The sequence below is a fragment of the Strigops habroptila genome, chromosome 3 (genome assembly GCF_004027225.2).
Source record: "Strigops habroptila isolate Jane chromosome 3, bStrHab1.2.pri, whole genome shotgun sequence".
NCBI lineage: Eukaryota > Metazoa > Chordata > Aves > Psittaciformes > Psittacidae > Strigops > Strigops habroptila.
Window position 1 is genome coordinate 21,368,219 of NC_044279.2, and position 25,554 is coordinate 21,393,772.

Here is a 25,554-nt window from a genome sequence, read left to right on the forward strand (position 1 = left end):
AGAGAAGAGGGGAAGGAACAAAGAAGAGAGGGAACATACAAGAAGAGGGGAAAAAAGGCTTCTCAGCTTTCAACAGTGATGAGCCTTTGATTCAGGTTGTTCATATGATGAAAGCGTTCCCATAAGCACCCTACCTGAGATGTCTTCACTTTTTGTCTATTTGAGCTCATGATAAACACTTACATAAGATTTTTTTTCTCCCCAGAGAAACCAAATAGAGAGCAAAATGATTTTTATTGATCCAGAAAGTCAAACTAGAGAGGACATTAAAAAGCATAGTAGAAAACGTTTAAAGTCTCTAATCAGTATCGTATTCTGCAGTTTGTTTTATCTAGGCAGATATGATAGCTCTTTCCCAATATTTTTTGTGAATTTTAACATTCAGAAAATAAAATAGGGCAGTTTCTAGAAATTCAGGAGATCACAATGCATGGATGAAAGCTTACCAGATGGAGAAAGACTGATACCTTATCCCTCTTTTGCCCTAATATTTCTGGTCTATGTTATTTTGTTTTTACAAAGGGTATTTTCCAATAGCTCTCTACAACTACCTGAAAGGCAGATGGAGTGAGGAGATGGCTGGTGTCTTCTCCCAAGTAACAAGTGGTAGGACAAGAGGTAACGTCTAAACCAGGGGAAGTTTAGACTGGATATTAGGAAAAACTTCATTGAAAGGGTGTTCAGGCATTGGAACAGGCTGCCCAGGGAAGTGGTGGAATCACCATCCCTAGAAAGTGTTTAAAACCTGTGTAGATGAGGCCCTCAGTGACATGATTTAGTGGTGGTCTTGGCAGTCCTGGGGTAGCTGTTGGTCTTGGTGATCTTGAAGGTCCTTTCCAACCTAGTTGATTCTATGATTCTCTAATCCTAAAAAATGTACGTATGATAAGTAGTAGAAGAGAACATTATCAGCTACTATGAATACATTACAGAAAAAAATAGGTGATCTTTGTTTACCTGACAGCAGTGCGTCCAAGACTGGAAATGAGAGAGGTGGCAGGAACATTACTCCCATGAAACTTTCAGTTTGTGCATTAAAGCAAGTGATGCTTAAGGTTGGGAAGACCTCACAATATCAATTTAACTGCCAGTTTTAAATAAAATTTAGCCGTGGGAAGGGGAGAAGTGTTCTGGTTCACAAGATCGGGGGCAGCTGTGCTCTGGAAAGCCTCTTTCTCCATCCCTTCACCCTGGGAATTGTATTTAGGTTTGCGGGTGATTCATTTCTGCAGTGACTAAAAATCCTGATGTGAATAAGTCACTGAAAACAGGAACACAAGAAGTCTATTTATATTAAAAGAGAATACAGTAAGCCTAGGAAACAATAGCATCTGTATCACATATAAGCTGATAATAACATTACCTTTGGGATAGTTACATGTACGAGTACTCCTTTACACCAGTAATTCAACTACTGCCTCGTAGCAATGTAATTACCCTGTTTTGTCTTTGAAGGGTGACTGTGGTTTCAGTTCATTTACATTCTAAAGAAATCTAATTTTTTAATAATAAAAAAAGGCCTTCTCCAGGTCTTAGCAGGTCTGGAGATCTCTGCTGGGCCAGTGCTGGCTGAGAATTGTGGACAAATGTAAGCCAAACAGGTGACTTAAGTCCTCTGCCTGATCCACAAAATTAGAGCAACCTGCTACAGGTGGCTGTGCAGACACTTGCCCAGTCAGATGTGGGCTTGTGGGAGGACAAAACATTCCCAGCTGCTGGCTTGTATTCTGCTTTCTCTCAATGGCGTTTGTTGAGTGCTGCTTTTGACTGGACACTTGGAAGTTTGCGGTAGGGAAGAGCATCCTGCCATCAGTTGGTAACAAACTGTGATGGCTGCTGCAGGTTGGAGACAAGAGCTCTGCTTCCATTAGCAGGTTGCTGAACACCTGACGTGAGTTATTGGCTTCTCCCCTCAAAAATGCCAACAGTCCCTGTAATGAGAATGGGAACAACCCAACTCGGTGTGGGTTTGGATGGTGTGTAGCCAAGAAAGCCTGGGCAAGGAATGTGTTTTCTGAATGGGTTAGGGAAATACATTGAGCAGGTGCCTGTTCAGCAAAGGCTGTGCATTCTGGAAGCAGGAGTGTCTGTGGGAAAAATGCAAATGTGAAATATATAGAATGTGAATGTCAAGAGTGCAAAATGCCTGTATACAAAAGCTGCAAATCATTTTACCTAACTGGAGCTGTACAGAAACTGGTGTCTAGTCTAATTTAATTCCTTATCATCCTGCTGTGGATGTCACCCCATCTGGACATGCCTATCCTTCCGCCCAGTTGTGTGGGGACTGTAGGAGAGTAGATAGGCTGAAGAGAAACTTTTAGATAGCTCAAGTTAGGTGATATGAATTAGGACTAAATCCCAGGGGTCAAATTAATACTGTTACGGATAGCTTGAATTCTGATATTTCCCAGGGTTGCTGTAGCTCTTTCAAGAGGTTTCTTGGATGTGTATGAAGGGGTCCATCAATTCCCAGCTAGCCTCGGAATAATTTACATGCAGGCTGCACAGAAAGCTGAACTCTCTAGAGATCAGAGAAGTGCTAAAATGCTCAATTTCTTCTAATGTAACATTTCCAGGTGAAAAAATAAGGCATGTCCACTGAGACTTGACAACCTTGATAACCCAACAGTTTGAGCTGTTCTCACTGCAATCTCTCTGCTTTTGACAAAGATTTTTCACATTTGAGAAGGTGTCACAAGCATGATGTGCAATGAGCTTGTAATGTATGATTTTGAATGGTGTCTTTCATTGCCTAGAGACCTTTAAAACAGGCTCTCTGTGTCTGCTTATGGCAGTTGTATTGAAGTGGAGGCAATTTTACCTCAGCAAAATAAGAAGGTAAAATCTAAGCAAGAATGCAGTTCCAGAGTCTGAATTATATTTAGTGCTAACTCCTTGCAGGCTCCATTTTCACTGTCAATAACAGATGTGCTGTTTGCAGTGTACGGCTGAACAAATCTATTTTCAAACGTCTCCTTGATTCCTTCACAATCTGTTGCATTCCATTGATAGTACAATAAGCTGCTCAGTTGGGAGAAGAAATTTGGAATATGGGAACAAACTTGACTTTATTAATTTTGATGGAAAAAAAGGAAATTAAATAAAAAAGAGGCTTGGGTTCTTTTTATTTATTCATTAATAAGTCAAATTAGGAAATCTAGTTTTACAACTTCAGGCTCCAGGAATGGTGATAGGAACAATAATAAGTATTAGCTTTTATTAGTGGAGAAATCTCTTTTGATTACTTACAAATGCTTATTTGCATATACTGTTTAAATTGTACCCACGCCAGAGGTGCCTTTTTAAACAACCATGTGTGATCTTTCTCAAGGTCTCAATGCATTGCAACATTTAAAATTATATACCACAAATACATACATTAATTCTCGCTCAGCATTGTTAAATTAAATTTTTACTCTGTAAGTAAAAAAATTTTAAGTTGATAATTAAATGACTTATTGAGATTGACAAGAGACATTAAAATTTCCCAAGAGCATTAAAATTTAAGAGCCAGGATTAGTTCCAAGGAATAGCTGTGCCTTATCTGACTGGGCTTGGATGATTGTCCTTTCAATGCTACCTTATGTCAGGGTGAAAACCTGAAAGAGCTTTTAGAGAGTGATTAAAACTTCTGAAGCCTAGCACTGAAAGCAACATTCCCAGGATCTTCCAGGTGGGCACTTCAATAATTTGGTCAAGACAAAAACCAAATAATTAGGGAGCAGGCTGAAATTATGATACTTATCCAAAAATAAAACACGAAGGTTTTCTTTTTGTTAAACTTCTGAATTTTAAACCTAAAAATTAGTGCTTCACCATTGGCACATTGGTTTGTGGGGCTGGAGCTGGTACAATACTTCCACAAGAGCCCAAAATAAGTGGGTATAAATCAATCCTTCAGCTAAATATGTTGGCTGATGCCAGGTGAGGGTGTAGCTAACTATTAATCCTGAATGCAAATACATGTTTGTTCACCTGGACTAATTCCTGAGGACAATGTGGGTGTGTCATTTATAGCAAACCCAGTGTGCTCAGTATTGGGCACACTGAGATAAACTGGTATGAAACAGGCGATGTCCATGCCATTAAACTCTCTTGTCTGCCAAAACTGGGTCACCTAATGCAGTTTGCCTCTTGGGAGTGGAATGCTAATGCCTGAATAATGGCCAAGAATTATGTGGAGGAGTATTTCTTGGTCCTGGCCAGCAGTGTGCTGAGGGTTTAGTTCGTGAGTGTTGATGCTAGCCTCCCTTCAGCTGCGTGCAGAGAGAGACCATACACTGCACATTCTGCTGCACCTCCAGGAAAGAACAAGGAGGAAAATGGTGTGGCTTGATCTTGCCTTGGTTAGCCCTAAACATGCATAGTTGCTCCTCAGGCTCTCTTCTGACGTGTGATACTGTAATGGTCAAATGCATGTAGTGGGTTTGCCCTGGCTAGCAGTCAAACTCCCACCCAGCTGCTCAGCCAGCACCCTCAGTAGGACAGGCCATGGGGAAAATAGGAATAAGAGGAGCAAGTGAACTCATAGGTCAGGATGAAGACATTTGGTGTCTCCTCAGCTATTTCTCATACTTTATGTTCCCTCCTCCTTTGTCTGTCTGGTATTTCCTCCCCTTTCTTAAACAATGTTATCATGGAGGGGCCAGCAGGTTTGCTGAGGGGCTCAGCTGTGCCTGTGGAGGGTCTGTTCAAGGTGGCTGGAATTGTCTCTGTCTGGCACAGGGCAGGGGCAGGCCCTGATCTTGTCTCACATAGACCACCCCTGCGGCATCCCCCTCTGCCAAAACCTTGCTATGGACACCCAACACAGTGTCCTGGAAGGGTAACAGAAGGAAAACGTGGTCTGGAGCATGCTGTGCAAGCTCTGAACACACATGAGGTTGTGCTTAACAGTCCATGGGATGAAACTGAGAAAATAAAGGGATCATTAGTAGGATTAAATTTGCATTTTCTATTGAAAAAACTTTTTCTGTCTGCCATGTTAACAATGTGCAAATGGTGGTACTCTACTGGCAATGGTGTTTTCCATCAACAGAGTTAACTTTCTATGTTATTGCATTTATGTTATATAGTGCCAATTTTTAGATCAGTGTAATGTTGTATTAATTCAGCAGACCTATAAAAGTCAAAGATAATTGTGGATATATGACACACTTAAACAAAATTGTAATATCAGTTTAGAAGTAATTCAGGTTCACTTGACAAGAGCTATTTCCCTAAACCTGTGTTGACGAGGGTTTATTACATTCCTATCCTCTAAATCTTTTTAATGTTGAACCAATGAAAAATGGTATTTACTGATTCCAGAAGGAAGGTAAAAGAAAGAAGGTGCATGAAAGAAAGAGGGAAGTGAATGCTCACAGTATAGGAATGAGAGCAAGATAGCACTGATGGTTTAGTATAGAGAACCAGAGCAGTGCTTCTTTAGCAACCCCTGTTCTGGTTCTTTTTGCTACCTGCAAGAAGGACTTAAGTCTCCAGATCACTTAAAGAAGGTGAGAGCATAGTAATGAGAGGTTTCTATTCCAAGTCTCCGTAACAACAACAACAACAATAATAATAGCAGAGTCAAGCCATTATCTAAAATTGTTCGTACAAGCAAAGAAAAGGTTAAAGAGAAAAAGCTGAGAGTATGAAAGCCCGAGCTTCTCATTGCTATCCCCCAAAGGCTGTGTTTGATAAAGAAGACAAATGTGAAATTGGGAATTAATGAACAAAACTTTATGTGCTGCATGCTGGGTCTAATAATGAAAGCATGGGCGGCTGGGCCTATCCATATTTGTGGGGCTGTAAATATCAATGACAGGAGAGCAGATGGACTGGAAGGAGCAAGCTTTACTCTAGTGACTGCCACATGCCCACCGTTAGGCTTGTGGGACCCATGGTGACAACCCTTCGCCTTCAGAAGCCCAGAGGTGTCACCTGCTCAGACAGCCAGAACCTGGCTAGATCACATCCACTGTGTATTTCCTGAATATAACTTATTTTTCCAACTTCCTTTTCTTGTTTCTTGTTTTTTCTTATCTGGTTGTTTATGCCTTCTTTTTAATGGAAGTCTGGTTCAGCTGACTAAGCTTGAATCCTTTGCAATGTTATTCTAAGCCTGTGGCCAAAAAGGCAACTAAAAGAAAAACTTTAAACAACCTGATGCTTGTATACATCTGTGAGTGATAAGGCTATACATGCATCTGTCATTCTTCAGCAGAGAATTGTACCAGAAACAGAGGCTGCATTTGTTAATCTCTTGCTTTTATGTGGCTTTCTCTAATTTTTGTTCAGAAAAGCCAGATCAGACTCCAGCAGAAAAAAAGCAAAAAGCCTCCCAGCTCATCTCCTAAGTTTTTCTCCCCTTTCCCCTTCCCCAGTCTCTCCAACATGGGCTCTTATCTTAGCACCACCTCAAGTGTTGCCAAATGGAGAAAAAGTTGGTCCTTTATATAATTTTTCTGAAGTTAAAAGAAAGGGTAAAAGAGATAATTGTCAAATGAGAGTCTCTATTGATGCTTTTAAGAGCTCAGCTGAGTAGTTGTTTTTGGGTTTCTTTTTCTTTTTTAAACTTTAGTTTAAAAATTTTAATGGTGCTATTCTGCCACAGGAAAAGATCCTTATGAAATCTCTGTACTTTGAACTTCAAACATAATCTATTTGTTTATCTCTGTAGAAGAGATACAAGATACAAGAGAGGTGCATTCAGTACATTTGTACTCTGGACCAGTTAATACTGAGGAAATGAACACGGCTTATGTTTATTGAAGGCGCTCTGGCTTGTTACCTGGGAGGCTGAAATACTGTTTCATAAAGCACAGAATAATAGAACGGTTTGTGTTGGAAAGGACCTTCAAAGATCACCTAGGCCACTTCCTGTTGCCATGGGCAGGGACGCCTTCCTCTAGATCAGGTTGCTCATAGCCCCATCTAATCTGACTTTGAACACTTCCAGGGATGGGGCATCCACGACCTCTCTGGGCAGCCTGTTCCAGTGTCTCCCCACACTTACCATAAAAATTAGTTTTGTTCAGCAGTTTAGTAAGTTCTCTTCTCCTTCACAACAGACCTGTGTTATGTAAAACTTTTCGGCCTCCAAAATACTACACTTAGCCTTTCAGCTAACTATTGCACAGTGCAGCTCTCTGAGGGCCAGATCATATTTTCCCTTTCATGTGCACTAAGCTGGAGAATCTGGGATGAAAAAAAAAGATGTCTGCACAAAACAAGGTAAAAAAGCGTGGAAATGTGAGAAAGTTTCTCTCTGAGGGGTCTTAGTTCTGTGTAAGGTCAAAGTCAAGGAAAAGGTGCCACTCTAAAGACTTCATGCTTCTCCAGTCAATCAGCAGGGCTTAAAATTACCTCCTAGGAAGGCCTCTCCTTCTCCAGTCTGGTTGCATCTCTCTTTACAGGAGGACAGCAGACACCACCACTGTAAGAACCACCCACTGGAATCAATAGGGATCATCACGCAGCTCCTTCATGGGTATCATTATGGTTCACTGGTATCATTACATGAACAAAGAGCACAAATCTGATTCTCAATCCAGCCCTCTTGTACTGTCAGGCATTTTACTGTCTCTTTGACTGTTCTCTAGTGTAAAACATTCAAACCACAATTGCCTGCCAACCTCTAAGGTATCACAGTCTGGAGGCAAACAATGAAAGTGCTTCTGGGCATATGGGCTTTGTACAATAGCACACTTGGCTTTGGCTAGACTGTATTTCACAGTCTGTTGCCATAGCAAGCCCAGCACTGAAGGCAGCATAACTAGCTCAGAGTAGTAACGAGAGAAAGTAGGCGGAGAAGTAGGGCAGGGTAGGTTGGGCATGGTGCCATGCTATATGCAGGTTCAAACTAATGCCACCTAATGATTCACCTCGGTAGGGACATCGACCTGTACTCAAATGAGTAACCTTTCTTCAGAACCTAGACTACACAGGTGCTCATCGTAGGGGTACTTTGTAACATTTCAGAGTAGTAGATAATAGAAAAACTATTTTACCAGGCCTCAGAGAAGGGAGAAGATGTCACAAATAATTGCAGCATAATTTAAAACAATATCAGTTTGTTGGAGAAGGCCTTTGGATTGTGTCTTCAATTCAAATTTCTGCTAAAGAAATATAGAGCCTTAGAAGCAAAGTGGAACTTATCACTGGTTATGCTAAAACCTCCTGAGCTTCAAAGCCCTGGAGGAACCGGAATCCCACAGCTGCACCGTTTCCCATATGTATCTCCCAATTGGCCTGTTCTTCATGGGGTTCCCTGGGGGTGTCATTCTTAATCTCTCTAGCCTGTTTCTTCTGGCTTGCCATGAGCTTGAAGCTTCCCTAGCGCTGGAGAGTAATTTCATGTTAGGCTAGGAGGTTCTCATGAATGCTCTGCTCTTGCCTTGTGCTGGCTAAGGAAGAAGACTTTTTAGAACCTCATTTTCATTGACTTTGGTATACAGAACCTATAATGAAAGTGAAGCATTTCACTTTATGTATTCCTTATTATTTCCTTAAAATCTTGATTTTGTTTCTTCGTTTGCTATATTCCTTTTTTTTCTCTCATCCACTTGCAGGTGTGTGTGGATGGCTGCCATTCAAGGCAGGCTTTTTGCTCTTTAAAGGACATCAGAAACCCAGATAAGCCTGCATCTGCTCTGTGCAGGGCATGAAAACAGGGAGTATGGAATCTAACTCTAAATTCAGCTTCTTGGTAAAGCTTGTCCTTTAGGTTTAATTGGTGCGCTAGAGGAACATGGAGGCCAGAGTCAACTCTGAGGACTGAAGTAACCAGCCTTTGGACTTAACCTCCCTAACCATGTGTGAAACCAATATTGTGATTTCAAAGTCTCACAAAGTATTAAATATAGAGCATGACAGAAGTGATTTTGCAGTTAATAAAAATGTTCATCCATTTAAATAATCAGGCTGTAGTCTCATTACAGCTGTATTGCATGAAACATTATTTGTAGAGAAGAGTTCTTAATCATCCACTTCAGTAAAATTTATAGGGAAACCAGCTTTAGTGAGTGAGTTAATTTCAAAGAATAACATGTTTGGTCTTGGATTATTCTTTCACAGCTGAAAAGAAAATCAAAGTGTTTTGAAAGTTATTCTGAAAGAACAGAAAATTATAAACAACATAAAATGAATGACTTGTAACTGCCCCTTTGCGAAAGAGGAAAACAGAACTCACAAAACAGATCCTGCCTCCAGTAAGAGAAACTGATGTAAGAAACAGTAAGACAACACTTCCCCCAGCGCAGGAATCAGACACCAAAAACTTTAGGGAGCATAAACTCAGAGAGACTTTCAAACCTTCCAGATGGAAGGTTTTACCCTTTTACCCAAAGATCCTTTTACCCAGGAGACAGTGTTGACATTGCTAATGAGAGATGGCAATTATCTTTTTAACTCTCTCTGTGGTCTTGTGTGCTGTTGTAAACAATATACCTAATAATAGCGGAAATAAAGTCTTTGATGCTGTTACTGGCTGGGAGGGTGGGATTTTAGATGACTTATGTATCATGTTAGTAACAGATATTTTAATGTTAATATGTATAGTTTTGTAGACTTGAAAGGAAGTGCAGGCCAGGGAGTGCCATCCAAATGAAATGACATGTTCTTCTGGCCACAGGCTTATCCAGGGAGTTAATGAAATGAGTGTTTTGCCCATGCCTGCTGCCTGTTGTTCTCCTGCCATGCTGCACTATGAAAAGCCTGCCTCTGTGTTCCTGTGTTTCCATTAGGTAGTGGGGGGCTGTTGTTGAGTCTGCCTGAAACCAGGGTACTCAAGCCCATCTCCATCACCTCACCTCCCAGGGCAAGTGCTCCAGCACCCAACCGTTGCTATGGCCCTACACGGAACATGTTCCAGTTGATAGATATCTTCCTTGTACTGACTGGGACAGACAGACCAGGCACAATACTCCAGGTGAGGTCCAACAACTTCTAAGTAGAGAGGGATAATCCCTTGCTGAAGTAATTTCCAACCTGAATTATCCCATAATGCTATGACGTGGCTAGGTCCAAGAGGCATAAGGAAATCAGGGTACAGGAGGTAAACAGGCTTGGTGTGAGGTAAACAGAGTAGGTGGGCTGTGCAGGGTTGTTGAGGGGGGATTCTTACAGGAGGGGTATTATAAGAGAGAAGTTCTTGAGGCAACAAGGGAGAAGTCGCAATAAATAATGCTAGAAGAACTCACCTCCAGTTCAGTAAAATGGTCCAAAGTTTTGCTAGACATCATGGTAATCTTCTGCAAATGGAGCTGATGAGGTGATAAACTTCAGAAGAAAATTCCTTAAGCAGAACCTGGTGATTTTAAGGTATAAAGTAGTGCAGGGATTTGTCCTCACTGGAAATCTCTTTTCTGCTTTCAAATGCAACACTGAGAGGAAGAAATAGATAGAAGAATGCTTGCAAGCTTCGTGGTTTCTGGACATGCTTCGGCATAGTTTAGCAGAGCAGTCCGTGGCAAAAGCTCTTCCTCTCCTTCTGGCTGAGAGGGGAACAAGAGAAAGCAAAGGGGAAGGCAACAAGTGATACCATTCTGTTTCTCTGAGCTGGAGATCAGGTTTGTCACCACCTCATCAGACTGCATCCTAAGCTTCAGGATATTTTATGCTTTCTTATAGCTCTAGTTGCTAGAACTGACAAGTGAGCCATTACGGTTGTAGAGAACACCTAGAAAAAAATGAGGACATTGTAAGGGTTAGGGCCTAGAGAGTAAATACTGCCAGCCATCTGTTTCACACTTTTCTCTTTTCTTTTTTTCTGCCTAGTCCTAGGAGCAGTTGGTCAAACTGGCCATAATGGCATCTCTACCTCCTGAGACACTAATGGTTGAATGCACTCTTCGGGCAAACCTGTGGTGAACATGGGAGATGTCATCTCTGGGTTTTAAGCTATCTTTTTACCTGCTGATAGTGAGAAGCTGTGGACACAAGTTTGTGCTAGGGCAGATGGTGGAGGAGGTGGGTTCTGGGCTGTTGGGGAGCAGTGGCAGTCCACTCCCAGGTGCCCGTCTTCTGTCTGGTCTTCAGGGGTTCTATGCTGGAAAAAGAGGAGGAGGAGGAGGAGGAGGAGTAGGAGATTTTTGCTTTCACCACAGCACAGGACATAGGAGTAAATACCTACTGGATTTGGAGCTGTTTCCTACCACAGGTGGTCTTCTCTCATGTCACTGGCTACAGTACCAACATGGTGGCCTGCAAAGACACAGGCACTGAGAAATTGGGCTGTGCTGAGAAACAAGGGATGTGGTACCAGAGATGCTCCACAGAGCCACTGGCTTGGTGGGTATGTGACTGGACAAAATTATCCTCTTGTAAATCGTCTCTGAGGGGAGAAGAAGAGAAATGTGATGTGCCCCAGCTCTGAAGGGTTGTTAGTGCAGCAAGCTCCTTGTACTGATTCCAGTGATAAACGTGTTTGACTTGAGTTGTACAAAATCTGCTTTAAAAATTCATGTTTCCTTTTTCCTCCTGCCCCTGATAGCTCTGTGTGCTGTTTGAAAAATGACTCACCCCTCTTGAGACCGCTTTATATTCAAACAGCTAAACCACTGGTTTTGACTGATATTTTGTTGAAAGATTCCCCTGGCCTTGCCAGCTCTTTTGGGGAAATGCCTTTTTTGCCTTGCCTTGCTGATACATTTACATGTCCCATCAAAAAGTGCAAGATAAAGGTTTTGAGATAATTCTTGTCAAAACAGTGGAGGCAAACTTCAGTTCAATGTGAAAGTCAGGCCAGGAAAGTGACAGCTCAGGTGTGCGGAGAGTGACCTGTCCTGGGTGAGCCTGAACATGGTGTGGCTTCATGCTGGGTGTGCAGCAAAAGGTGTGTTATACATTACAGCTGATGGTACCAGAGGGCTGGGTATTTTGGCTGTTTTGGGGTATATTGTTGTTACTTGTAAATAGATGTTTAGGAGAGTTTTATATTCTAAACAATGACAGCTGGAGATGAAAAGACCGTCATATGAGTATGTCTGAGAGTTAGTGTAAAAAAGCTATGATCACACAAGTGAAAAAATATACTTTCTACCCACCAGAATAGTTAGGTGTGGACAGGGTTTATGCTGATCGCAAATATTCACAGATTTTACCATCCTGTCTGCAATAACACTAAGTCTACTTTTGCTTCTGGAAAATATTCTAGGTGCATGGCATGGAGGTTAAATTTTAACCAAGCTCTTTCTTTCATGATGTAGCTGTTCTCTTTCTCATTTATGTCTTGAATAGTTGTTGATAAATGTTCCCATTTGCAGTAAAATTCAGAGGCAAAGGGGGTTTCATCTTGGTTTTGCAGTGACCATATCTGATGAGGAACTACTAATATTGATCATCACAATCTAATTCAAAGCAGAAAGCAAAACTCAGGGATGTTAAAGCCTTGGGCAAAATTGTCATGATTTACTGTTATGGGGAAAACTTGATGGTTAGCTGCTTAGATTAAAAATCCCTGAGAGTTTTCCACAGGAAAGTTTTATTAAAGGCATGCCGTGTTAAATAAAGTTATACAGCACTCCTTGCTTACATATATAGTTACATATATATTTATGTATCTGTAAAAACTAATTCCCTTGCCCATGTTAAATGACATTTTAGATCATTTAAAGGGGGGGAAAATCTTTAAAATACCGTATAATTATTTGTATCAGTTGTATTGCTTTTTTCTAACTTATATTTTATTCAGCTCAACCAAATGCGTTTTCCTCCCCCAAAATACTGAAAGCTAAAGCCAGAAGGACCAGTCAGCTTCCCCAGGATAACATTTCTGTCATTGTGTTTGCTTGGAAACATTTTATCTGGTTGTAACTGGTTTTGCACCATGGAAATATTTAGCCCAGCTTGAGAAATCCAATTTGGTGTTCTCAAACACCAGGTTGGTCCTGTGAGCTCGGATAAGGCTGCCCTTGCTGCCTGGGTATGCACTCAGTTGGCCTGTGGGACAGGGACAGTGCAGGAGAGGGAGCACAGGTTCCCCTGCCACCACATCCAGGAGCACGGCAGTGCTCAGTCTTGACTGTGGTGCGTGGTGATGAGTTTTGTCAGGGCAGTGCAAGCTGGAGCTGACACCGGCCCAGTGTGCCTGAACCCTGTAAATGGGGCTGGGAGAGGGGCACAGTGCAGCCTTTTGCTTGCTTCCTGAGGTGGCACCATGTGTCCTGCAGGGCTTCGTCCACTCCTGGGACACAGGCAGGACCCAAGCCTGTAAGGATCCACTTACCCACTGCTGTGCACTTGGTGAGGTAGGTATGGTGAGCCGTACTACAAGAATTGGAGACCGTGCCTCCCACGGTTCAGACAGGGGTGCCCAGTCTCATTAAACATCATCGTAGTGAGAAGAACAGAGCAGCCATGGCCCTGGGGACTGCAATGTGGCTGTGGATTCTGCCAGAGATAAGCTGCCCTCATCCTCAGGTGGCACCAAGCTCTGTGCCACAGGTAACCATGCCCAGCTGGCATCCCCTGCGAGCGCACGCATCACCTACATGTGTATGTCCATCTCTATGAGGCATTTTAGGCAACTGTAGATGGTACCAAAGTTACATTCTCAAACTTGTTACAGGCTGGCAGAGTTAAACCCTGCCCATGTATAAATGGATGGACTGTTAAACCGATACGAGTCTGACTGCATGCTGAGAAACACTAAAAATCCAGCCTCATGTATCCCCTTCATAGGTACTGAATGTTCACAGTTTGTGGACTGCAACTTGGGCAAAGTTCTTTTCAGCAAACGTTTGTATATATTTAAGCGCTGGTAGTTTTCCTTTGAACGATAGTTTTTGAATGCAGGTCACCCTTGCCAGGCAGGATTTTCTTTTCCCAACCTTGTGTCTGCATTTGTTTCTCTACAAAGCCATGGAAAATTGTCAGCTTGGAGATAGCAGTTTAGCTGGATAAATTTTCATTTTTCTCTGTACATGGCGTGCTGCCAGCAGGTTAGAGTTGAGGGCCAAGCATCTGGAATCTGAAGTTTTATTCCCAGCTGTGCCATTAACTTGTTCTCCAACCTTAGGCAACTTGGGTTTGGGGTTATTTTTAATTGCATCAACAGAAACGGGATGCCACCTCAGAGGGTTTAATTAATGTTTGTAAAACATTTCAAGGTTTTTGGATGAAGACAGGAATGATTCCACATGGTAACCATGATGTCTAATGGCCAGGCCCAGGGCATGCCAGCCCTCTGTTTGCAGAGCAGGCACCAGGAAATTGGTATTAACCTGATGTATGAGCCTCTTGGTTCCCTTTGCTCCCTAACTTAGGCACCTGAATCAACTGCCAGTTTCTTTTCTCAGCTGATCATGTTAAAGCTCTAATTGTATTGATTTTGGAGCAAATAGAATTGATTTTAGAGTAAATCACCTGGAGATTGTAGGAGAGATCCAGAGTCCATTTGAATCACTAGGGACCTTCCATATGCTTTGGTGGATCTGGGTTGAGCAGGGGCAATATTTGCAGCATAGTAATAGCCAGATCAATGCTTCAACTGTGTTAATACTTCAGACCATGTTGAAAAGATAAGGAAATGAAGATAGAGCTGATCTCATCCATTCATCAGCTTCTTTATTGCTTAGCAATTTACTTTGTTGTTGTAGGCATGGGTGATATGGCTGACATGTAGAGGTACAAGCCAGATCATTCTCGGTATCATGAAGTCCACATTCACACAGCAGAATTTGTCTTCTTCCCTGTTTTGAACAATAAACCGAAATGAAAAAGATTGTGTTGCTAGTTATGTGAAATGTTTTAAGTGAACTTGAAAAGAAAAAAAAGCCTGGTTTACCACCAAGTCAAAAAGGTTTTTAGCCTAATGAGTAGTGCCTAAAACTGCACTGTGTCACATTCTTGGATCTTACATCCAAGCAAAACACCCACTAATTCTAATAAGAACAGAATTCAACCCCATTTGTAAAAATAAAATATGCAGGCTTGTAAGGCTGAAATTTCTTTAGTAAAGGAATTTCCTTTAGTAAAAAAAAATATCCTCATTAAAACAAAAAGAAAAAAAAAAAAAAACCCAAAAAGAATCAGGGAGAAGTGCCACTGAGAATTTAAAGTGTCTGGGTTTTTTATCAAGAACTGCATATGTAATTTTTTGTGCACATAGATAGCCTATGACTGAGCCCAACTCTACACTGCTAGAATAACAGATCTATCTGTGTCAGCCTCTGCGGAGAAACTTGTAAACAGAGGAAGAGAGTCACTGTGAAGTCTGGGAAAAAATAACTATGCAACATAAGATGGCTGTGAACATGACTTACCCCTGTGCTGCAGCCATTCATCAATGAAGTTAAAAATGTCTCATAGCTCTAAGAAAAAAAAAGGGGGGGGGGGCAGGAAACTTTTATTTCCTTAAAATCTTAACATGTGCCTGTTCAACATTTCTGCAGGAGCACCACAATGGTCAGAGCTATGAAAGTGCAGGTGCTTTATGGATGATCTACAGACTTTCTAACACAGCTATCAACATACAGACCAGTTTTTCTCAAAGCTGCTGGTAACTGCAAAAGGTAGGTCTGAGCTGGGTTATGTTTCTAAGATGCATTTTAAATTAGGTTCTCTTTCTTTATAACTCCAGAATCCAGAGTTAGTTGTGACCTTTGAAGTTTCTTTATTCTTCTCAGATTTGTTTTGACTCTCTATACTCCAAACGAAGATATCAATAAGCTACATTTAATTTAGGTGCTCCTAACAATTAGCCCTGTAAGCCACTCCTGTGTCTAGATCCATACCAAGGCACTGAGAGCACCATGAGGGGTGCCTGGATATGGGAGTGTCTCTTGGTGCTAGCTTAGGTCTGCTTATTGTGCCATGCGCATTATCACCTATACAGGTGCAGTTTTGTTGTTTCAGTGCTGGAGCAGACTTGGCTGAGCAATGCTGCCTGTGTCATGCCCTGGTGCAGTTCATGTCAGGCTCAGATCCTTGACAATTGAAAGAGGAGGGAGAAAAGAGGGAGATTTTGGTGGCACATTCAGAGTTTGCCATCCAAGACTGTTCCACCTGAGAGTTTCAGCCTGCCTTTTTGGCTTCCTGCATGTCAGCAACACAGAAAATGGTGTATTCACAGTGACTCTCAACTGGGGAGACCAGTCCTGGGGGTTACTCTTGCAGCAGCCATTGCTCAAAGCAATTCCTTCTGGTCTTGAGGGCTACATGCCTGTGGAGGCAGCCATCTCTTCCCTCAAAGCTTGGCAAGGCTCAATGATCTGATCCCCTGCCAAGGCCCCACTGCTGAGGCCTTGCAGTGAACTCATCTGTCCTTGGGTTTGTCACTTGCTGGGAGAGGCTAAAACTAGCACCCTTTCCCAGCAGAGGGTTAACAGAAAGGTTTTTGCCGCAGACGTGCCAGTTGGTCATCAGTAGTGGAGCAAAACTTCTGACGAGACTCTGAAATCACATGTCAGAGAGTAGTTTTGAGTTAAATAGGAGCTAACCAAAGGCCAGCCCATCAGCCATTAGCACTAACACCCCATAAACCTCCGCTGGCCCAGTAAGTGGGGTGGCGGCCAGGGCTGGTGACCAGCACAAGAGGACTGTGTGCAGGGCAGAGCCTTGCAGCCCAGCTGGCAATCCTGCAGCTTACCCCAAGCAGCACATGGGTGCAGGGCCCTGAATAGAAATTGCTTGAAAGTTTAAAATTAATAATTCAGCATTCCTTTGATTTATGAGTTTTAAGTACTGCCACACCACTTCAACCTTGAAATGAATCACAAAGAGATGTGATTCAGACTCTAAATATTTAAAACCAGAATCTAATCTTAGATACCTTGTGTATGCTGTCATCTTGAAAACCCGTTAGACAATGATGGACAGCACAGATAGATTGAAATTAAATTCAAGCTCTGTATTAAAAAACTTGCCCTACTAATTCACATGAATGATTAACCACAAAGAAACTTAAGTCTGTGAATTACAGCAGTGCTGAAGTGGTCTTTGTCGTCAGTGTCCTGGTTAAGTTTAGAAAAGAATAGTCCAAAGCCACCTCACAGGGAAAGGACATCACCTCTTCTTTCCCCTCTTTTCTCTCAGAGATGCAGCTAAACTATTAACATTTTCCAGTTAAATGGCAAACAAAAAGTGTCTAATCTTCCTTTCACTGGAAAGAAAGAGAAAATCACAACCATAACCTAAATCAAAAGCTATAATAGTACTTGGGCAGTTACAGGCTCTTACTGTAGATAGATGGGTCAAAGCAATCAGCATTTGAATCTCCACACACAGCGAGCAAAAACATAAGTTGACTCAGCTCTCTATCGAATATTATTGTAAGAGGAGTAAGTGCACCAGAGTATGACCCTATTAAATACCAAACCTGTCGCTCCAGAATAGCACAAAACCCAGATGGATGATCTCATCTCGAGCAGTAGTGTGCCAGAATACAAATAGAGGATTGCAAATGCTTCAAGTGCACAAGGAAAACAAAATAAGACTGTTAAAATAAAAGGTGGAATATATAATAACAACTGAGCAGAATGAGGGATGCTAGACCTGCTGTTGCTGTTGAAACTGATGTTGGTCTTTCTGTTCCCTTAGCTGGACTTTAAGGCATCATTATGGGACTTCCAGATATTATAACCATAGAGCAGCCTCAGGAGACAAACTAAAAGCAACAATGAGGCTAAATACCCCCATCAAGCAAAAGAGGTGTGGATATTTAGCCCTGTCTAAAGGCTAAACAATGGTAACGTCTGTATTGCTTTTTAGTTTGGGGCTAGCATAGTGCACCCACCAGTCTAGGGTAGAGGGTGCTGCAGACTTCAGGCTGAGTGTAGGTCAACTCAGAAGGGCCAGTTGCATATCAGCTATGAATAGTATTGTACGTAATCAGTGGGTGTTTATAAACAAAACAAACACAACTTAGTTTAGACAGATGGAAATGTTTTATATTCCAGTAAGTCTATCTGCTCTAGCATAAAAAAACACTGCTATAATTTCCCAATGAGCTGAGACTGGGAGGGCCTATGTCCCCATGGGGGCTTCAGGTATGAAAACTGCATGACTAATCCAGGCAGTGATTGTTTCCTTCCTTGGGCTTTCAGAGGAATGTAGTGTTGTGGTCCAGCAAGTGCCACCGAAACACAAGGTGAAAACCCACATGAAGAAGGGTCACATGAAGGAGGGCAAGGAAACCAGCCAGACCCACAATAATGAAATTCCAAATAACATCCTGGAGGCAGCTTTACAATTATGAACATTGCCATAGACCCAGATGCAGCTGCAGGAAACATGGATTTTGGTTTGGTTTATATTCCATGGATTGGTGTCCAGGCTCTGCAACTAGCAAGTATGATCTCTTACTGAATAGGAGCATAGCCACAGGAGAGGAAAGATTAGGCGTATCAAAGGAATACATTTTTCATTTCACTCCTTTCTTATTACAGTAGATTAAAAGGAAAAAAAAAAAGAGAGTTTTGTTCATTCAATTTTGAGGAGAATTAAATAAGCCAAAAATATTGTTCAGAATTAGAGCAATGAATAAAGGATTTCAAAAACACAGTGTGTGGTTCATGGTGGGATTTTATTTGCTTTTAAGATGAGCCATATACAGCTATTGTCCCCTGTCCCACTGAGGAAATAGTTTCTTTCTGAAGTGTTCAATCTGTTAAGACACATAGGTGCTTTAAAAGCTTAAAAAAAAGAAGGCAAGCACTCAAACTCTCTTCTGGTTCAAATGGCAATTATCTGAAAAGCAGCAAAGAAACAGGAATACCTGGATAAATGAAATAGCTTTTGATTGCCTGGCTATGAATGATAGTAGGATTTGTCCTTTTTGGGAATGACACGCAGCAGCTCACAGTATACTCCAGCAAGACAAAAGTCGGCCCTGAATGACTGGTACGGCAGCAGTGATCTTACATAGCAGGGATGGTTATTACAAGCCTGCACAGGACCAGCCACTTCCTTCCCTAATGATGGAGAAATGCTGCTCATCACCAAGCCATAAGCGGGCATGAACAAAACTCTTAAAAACTCCCTGATAACTCTGGGTCTGGAAAGTCTCTTTTCCTTCTCTTCTGCAGGGCTTGTTAAACACTAAGACTTCCACCATCATTGTCAAGCCCTATCAAAACAAAGGCTAGCAAAAGAGGAAGGCTGAAAGACCAACTCTAGTTTACAATTCCACCATTCAAATCCATCATTCATCAAACAGAAGAGGTTTTCTCAAAATAAAGACAGAAACACAGACTAGGCAAGCGCAGTGCTTGAGAAAAGGGAATTACTGATCATTTTAGCTTGTGTGCTGCTGTCACTGATTCTCTAGGGAATCACATGCTCTAGGCAGATCTGGCAAAGCAGACCTCTAAGGGAGGAGCTTGTGTAACAGAGAAGCTGGAAAGCTTCAGGTGCTGAGTTTGATGGTGTTGAGCTGGGAATGAGGGATGAAAGCAAGTCACAAGGACCACGGTGCTGAGATTTACAGTGAAACAACTCTAGTAACTCAAAGTGCCAAATTTCAGTCCCTCGGAGTGTAAAGCAGAATGGCACAGGACTTGAGCCAGCCATTGGGAGAATGGCAGCCAGCCATCCTCCTTTAAACTTCTGAAGTTGACTGTCTCACTGCTCTGACTGTGAGAGGAAGAAAAGAACCCCAAAGAGCTTCCCCCATGAGCTTTTTCTAAGAGAAGACAACAGACTTGGAAGAAGTCTTGAAAGAAGGCTAGCTCTGCTTAAGATCAAATTCTTTAGAGAGGAAGTTCTCAGAGAACTGTTACACCACACGCTTAGGTGCAAATGGGAAACATGACTGGACCTTTAGTTTGTCAGGGTAAATTGAGGTGTTGCAGCCATGGGAAGCATGTGAAAGCATGTGAAAGAGGGGTTTCCTGATCACACTCAGAGATTTTATTTAAGGCCATGCAGGTACATACTACGAGGGCATACTGTGGTTGAAAATGGTTGTGTTGCTAGCAGGACTTGAGAACCTGGAACAGTAAAGGACTGGCCACAAAATCTCATCAGTGCTGGTAAATCCAGGACAGCTGAATTTCCAGCTCAGAATCATTTCAAGTCTTTATGTAGCTGTCTAAAAATCTTCTCATATTATGACACTTTGGGTATTTGTGAATTCCAGTTTGAGTTTCTGACTTCCCTGTATGTTTCTGTTTATAGTGATGGCTCTGCTGTCCTTCAAAAGGTTGCACAGCTCAGACTGAGGAGGCTGAGACACACATATCCAACACAGCAGCCTGCAGAAGAGAGAGGCTCAGGTATGGCTGGAACAGGCTGATTAGAGAAACCATCCTGAGGAAGCGCTATGCCTCACACATGAAAGCTAGCCAAGGTCCCCTCCACCCATAACTGCTTAATCTATAGCATGCAGAGTGGCAAAAAGATCTAGTAAGATGTCAGAGGGAAACCTAATCTCTAAAGAATAGAGCGTAAATTCCTGCCAGAAACAAAAAAACCCAAATTCCTATTCAGCTGGGTAGTTGTTCCATATTAGGCTACCAGGGGCATCATCTGAGATCTCTATGTGCTTGTTTGCTGGTGAGAAGGCAAGCAAACCCTTTGGAGAGGCTACAATCAGCAGTGGGATTCAGGTTCTGAATGCACCACTGCACAAAAAGTGCACCACTTTTTGGTGGTGGTGAACTTACCTCTGAACTGTGGCTGGGAGATATCCAGGCAGGGGAGTTTTGTTCATGGGTGTCGCTATGGAGTAGAGTGTGTCCCATTATGCAGAGGGAAGGTTCTTGTGCTCAAAGAAATGCCCCTTAGAGGGGTTGCAGTAAGGATGAAAAGGAGAGAGACTCCCAGTGAGCTTTTTTCTTTTATGTTGCAGATGAACCAGATGGCAGGAGCAGCAGAAACCAAAGGAGGAGCATGAAGCCTTTAAGAATCAGGTTGCTGAAACACAGGGAAAATTGAAGCCAAAAACTAGGCCTGGACAAAACAGAGCACCAGAGTGGAAAAGCAAGCACTGGCGGAGCTTAGCCAAAAGGGGAAAGAATAAAGTAAACCAGCTCAGTTCTTCAATTCAAATTCCAACTCTGTGCTTTCAGGAGACTTAGAGAAACTAAAGAACTGGCATTGTGTCCTTTGTAGCTGCAGCTGCTCACAGTCACTGCCTCCGTGTTCCCAAACACAGGCAGTGCCAAAAGCCTGCACATTTCCCAGGATGTAAAAAAAGGGCACGCAAGAGTGACCAATGGATCCATCACGAACTCGCACATGCCAGCAGACACACTTGCTTGTCTAACAGGTAAGAAAGATTCTGCTACAGCATGCCACAGCCCATGGCAGCTTATTATCGCCTGCAGCTGCTCTGCATCGAGTCACTGATGGTGGTGGACACATAATGTTCCTGCTGAAAGCCCTAGTTGCTCAAGCAGGGCTTTCTGATCTCTCTGGAGAGGTGCTGCTGAGCCTGTGTATTAACTGGCTTTCAGGTCCCAAGACAGATTTATCAGGCAAGAAGCCCTCACTACAGGATGCTGCAGTACATGCTCTTCTCAAGAGTACTCTCATTTTTCAGAGCAAATGCCCATAGAAAGGGCGTGATGTCAGGAATACCATCTGCAGGATGCACTGTGCTCCTCCATTACCAACCGCAGACTAACGGACGCTGCTGCTCTGTCACCCCTGGAGGAAACATTACAAACCCCTTTCAGCACCCACCCCCAGTTTCAGTAAAGATCCAGTGACACTTGATGGAAAAAAACAACATTGTATTTGATTTACAATTAACAGGATTTACAAATAATGACAAAGAAACAGATTAGCCATGAAATTAGGATGCCTTTGCTGATGAAGGAGTAGCTGGCAAAGCACCTTTATGCAGAAGTCATGTACCTCAGTCCTAAACAGTGTAAAATAACTTACAGCCCAGCAAGGTTCAGGAATGATTATACACGAATACAAGAAGTCGAGTACAAAACAAACCAAGAAACCCCTCCCAGCCAACTGGGCAGGAAACCAGCTCTGGTGAGGCTTTTGGTTGTTGGAAACTGAAGGAAAGGCCCACTGACAAATACTAGGAAATTGTCAAAAAGGAGGGGGGGATATATCAACAAACAGTAAAAGCCACTGTGTGAAAACCTACCGGGCAGGGAGAGCGGGCAGCAGACACTGCGTCAGCTTGCTGAGAATCAGCAGAGTCCGGGCGCTTGGCGGGACAGTGAACGAAGGAGTACAGATGGCAGCGCTTCATTAAAATGCTACGTTACTGCCAAAGACTTGCGAGACAAAGAGGAATAAAGTTCTCTGATGTGCAATACAGCAATTTAAGAAGACGTACCTAACCTTTTGATTTGTACGGAGCTTACCTCTATTGTAAACACACACTTTCTGACAAGTTATTTCAGTTTTCTTTGCTATGGGTCATGGTGTGTATTCAATCAAATGCAGCATTCCAAGGCTCAAAACTGACTGAGTGGTTTTCAATAGACGGGTATATGATTTTTCCAATATCATACTAGTATTTTACATCACAAATACAATAAAAACAAGTGATGGTATTTCTAGGACAGTTCCAAGATTCAAATAAAAAAATCATCAGAACCATTCTAAAATAAGATATTATACATAATCGAATCATGTTAAACAGCACACTCTCGGCAAGCAGCTAATTACAAGCACTCTGCTGGTCATGTTTTTCACACAAAAGTCATTCAATAGCACATAAATATTTCTTTTTCTGATCTGCTTCTTTTTACAAAACCATTCATCAGATTCACAGAATTAGTACAAGTAAGGCACATTAGCATATATCATAAAACTCACAATAAGAACAAAGAGTTGTGAAGTTTTAAGGACTAATTCCTTCTTTGCAGTGATTTCTGAACTGCACAAGGCTATATCAGTAGAACCCTCCTACACTGACATTACTCTTATTTCCGTCACAGCCAGCCGTGGTGGGTGCAGTACTGTGCATCACCACAGACATAAATAGTTAATTTAAAGAACTGTGTGTGGCAGCAAATCCCATTTTCAGATCTTGCAGAGAAATCCGACATGTTCACGATGTTCATTATGAGCACAAAGTTTTAGACCTATATGGAAGTCAATTTCCAGTTATCAAAATAAAAGGGGATATTGCATGGGTCTCTGAGAATGTTATTGTTTTCCTAGTACAAATATTGCTTAACCTAGAAAGGATGCTATAGTATTGAATTTACTTGCATAATGAATCCTAAATGCTGATGTCTCAGATTCTACTAAATTAAACGAACTATAGGTTTTCCTTCTTCCATCCCCACCCTGCCCCCAACCAAAGGACTCTCCGTCCCACAGAAGATTCATTTACACACAACACAGCTTTTAATTAGAAGCATAATTTACAGTAAAAATTCTTTACATTACATGTCTTCTATCAAAAAAACATGAAATCTTTCATTTAAAGTTGTAATTATACATTAAAAAATAGAACACTATTTCCTTAACAGGAAGAATGAATTTGAACATCTTCAGATCAGATTTCTTTATTGCGGCTTTTGAGTCAAAGGTCAGTCACTTTATTCTCTAACGCAGCTGCTATTTGCTGTAAACGGAAGGCAAGCTGCATTTTCTGTGCAGCTGGATCCTCTTCAAGTGCATTTATAATCTGGAAGAAATAAACACAGAATGTTTAGAATCATTTAGCTTAAAATATATGACATAGTTCCTGGACTCAGTGTTTGATACTACTTGGATTGTAAAGAGTCTTTTTCATTGACTCTATACCAAAGATAAAGTCCATCTAGGAGGCCCCATGTTCTTTTTTTACACAAAGGCAATAAAAATTATTGTCTCCGTTACTTTATCTAAGTTGCCGTAATGTTTCCCGTTATGCTGGGATCCAAGCAAATTAATAGGTAGGACTTTATCTTGTGAAATATTACATTCCAAGATGGAATATTATAGCTATTTATCTTTATAAATAATCTTTATCTTTTATATATTTATAGTATTCTATATCTTCATATAATCTTATATTTTTTTCATCTTTTATAGCTTTGTGAATATCTTTGTAGCTATTTAAGAAACAGTGCCTTTACTTACAGTGCACCCTACAAGGCTTAAGGGTCATTTACCAGCAGTAACTAAGCCCCGTCCCCATGAACTTTGGTTATGAGAAGCTCCTCGGTGGTCCATGCACAGGCATGAGGTAGGGCAGTGCAAGGTCTCTTGTGTCTATAGGCAATACGAGGAAGAAAACAGCCTAGCCACAGCATCAGGGAGCTGCCCTTTGGCTCTCACTGAGAAATGCCGAGACTCTGGCCCAGGACCACATAGCTCAGGAAGCAAAGAGCTCGTCAGAGGAGCTCCCCAGCATCCCACACGCAGCCCCTGCTCTACAGAATATATATAGGAAGGTATGACTTGAAGACACTGGGGATTTGAAAACAAGAGCTAGAAAAGGTCAACTGTTATGAGAAGGCTTTTCTTCAAATAGAGTTTTTTAGGGCTTCTCAAGATCAAATTTCAAAGGTTTCGAAAGGTTTTCATTTCCACCATCCTTTAGGAAAACTCTTCCACCAACTATTAGATTTCTCCATTAGAAGAATGTATTACATGACAAAACTGTTCCTTTTCTAGAACTGGCTTTATTAATAGAAGTCAGACACTCTAATCAAGCAGAAACCTTTAGCTCTGTTTAAATACTATATCAACTTGCAAGTACAAGAACTGGAGAAACAGAGTTTGCCTGTCACTACCTGTGGTTCTTACTACTTCTTGCACATCATTGACAATGGAGATTAATGCAGTCACTATCAATCTAGCCAATAATTTAATTTTGAAGGGCTGGTATAGCATTTGAGTTTCAAACAGTGAAGCAAATTTGTTTGGAAATAATTATTTTAATGGATCTGGTTTTAAAGTGTGAAAATATTTTTACAAGACAGAGTTAATAAATACTTATTACTGTATTTAAATTGGGCCTAATTTAATTTGATATTGTTCCCTTAATTTAAACAATTACATCTAGCTGTAACTCCTCAAATCTAGAATAAATAATTCATGATTATCTCTGCTGGTGAATATATCCTTCATATAAATGTGGACAATTAGAATGTACCCACTTAGTCACTGTCAAGCCCTGCAGAGATGCAGAAGGTACAGCGCATGCTGGGAACCACTGCGTCAGTAATAAAGACAAGGGCAGCTGCAAAATGTTCCAATTTATGCAAATTAAAACATTTTCATGGAAAATAAATAAGCTCCATTAATTTTACTGAATGGTTCTTGACGGATTATCTCCATAACTCTGAATTAGCAGCCTTTTCATCAGATGCACCTTGTTGTTACACAGTGATGTACGCAGAAGCAATTGCTGCAGCCACGCACTGGGACTTGATGCCTGCCGCTGCTGAAGTCCCACAGACTGGAAACTCTACCTGACCCTGCCACCAAACGTGAAACCACGAGGGGAAGCAGGGACGTAGAGATGTGGAGGAATCAAGGCTTTATGATTCATCTGTCATCCAGGGTCCTTGAGGGTCTCCGTAAGAGGTCAGGCCACAGATCCATTTGGGAAGGTATTGAAAGCCAGCTTGGTTAGCACTGGAGACAAGGAAACCAGCGCTACCAGGTTGGCCTGCGTTCCCCTGGCTGCTTCCCCCACCGACCCTTGTTGCAAGA

General features: G+C 41.8%; 1 protein-coding gene across 7 annotated transcripts in view; it reads right to left on the reverse strand.

Moving 5' to 3' along the window:
* Positions 1-21,645: 21,645 nt before the first annotated feature.
* PLXNB2 (plexin B2) overlaps positions 21,646-25,554 on the reverse strand; it is a 258,286-nt gene continuing 254,377 nt past the window's right edge. For all 7 annotated transcript variants that reach the window (XM_030479224.1, XM_030479220.1, XM_030479225.1 and 4 more), the window contains one exon: positions 21,646-23,536. In XM_030479224.1, coding sequence (XP_030335084.1) covers positions 23,432-23,536 — 105 coding nt within the window. In that variant the 3' untranslated portion in view covers positions 21,646-23,431. The remainder of the gene's footprint in view (positions 23,537-25,554) is intronic.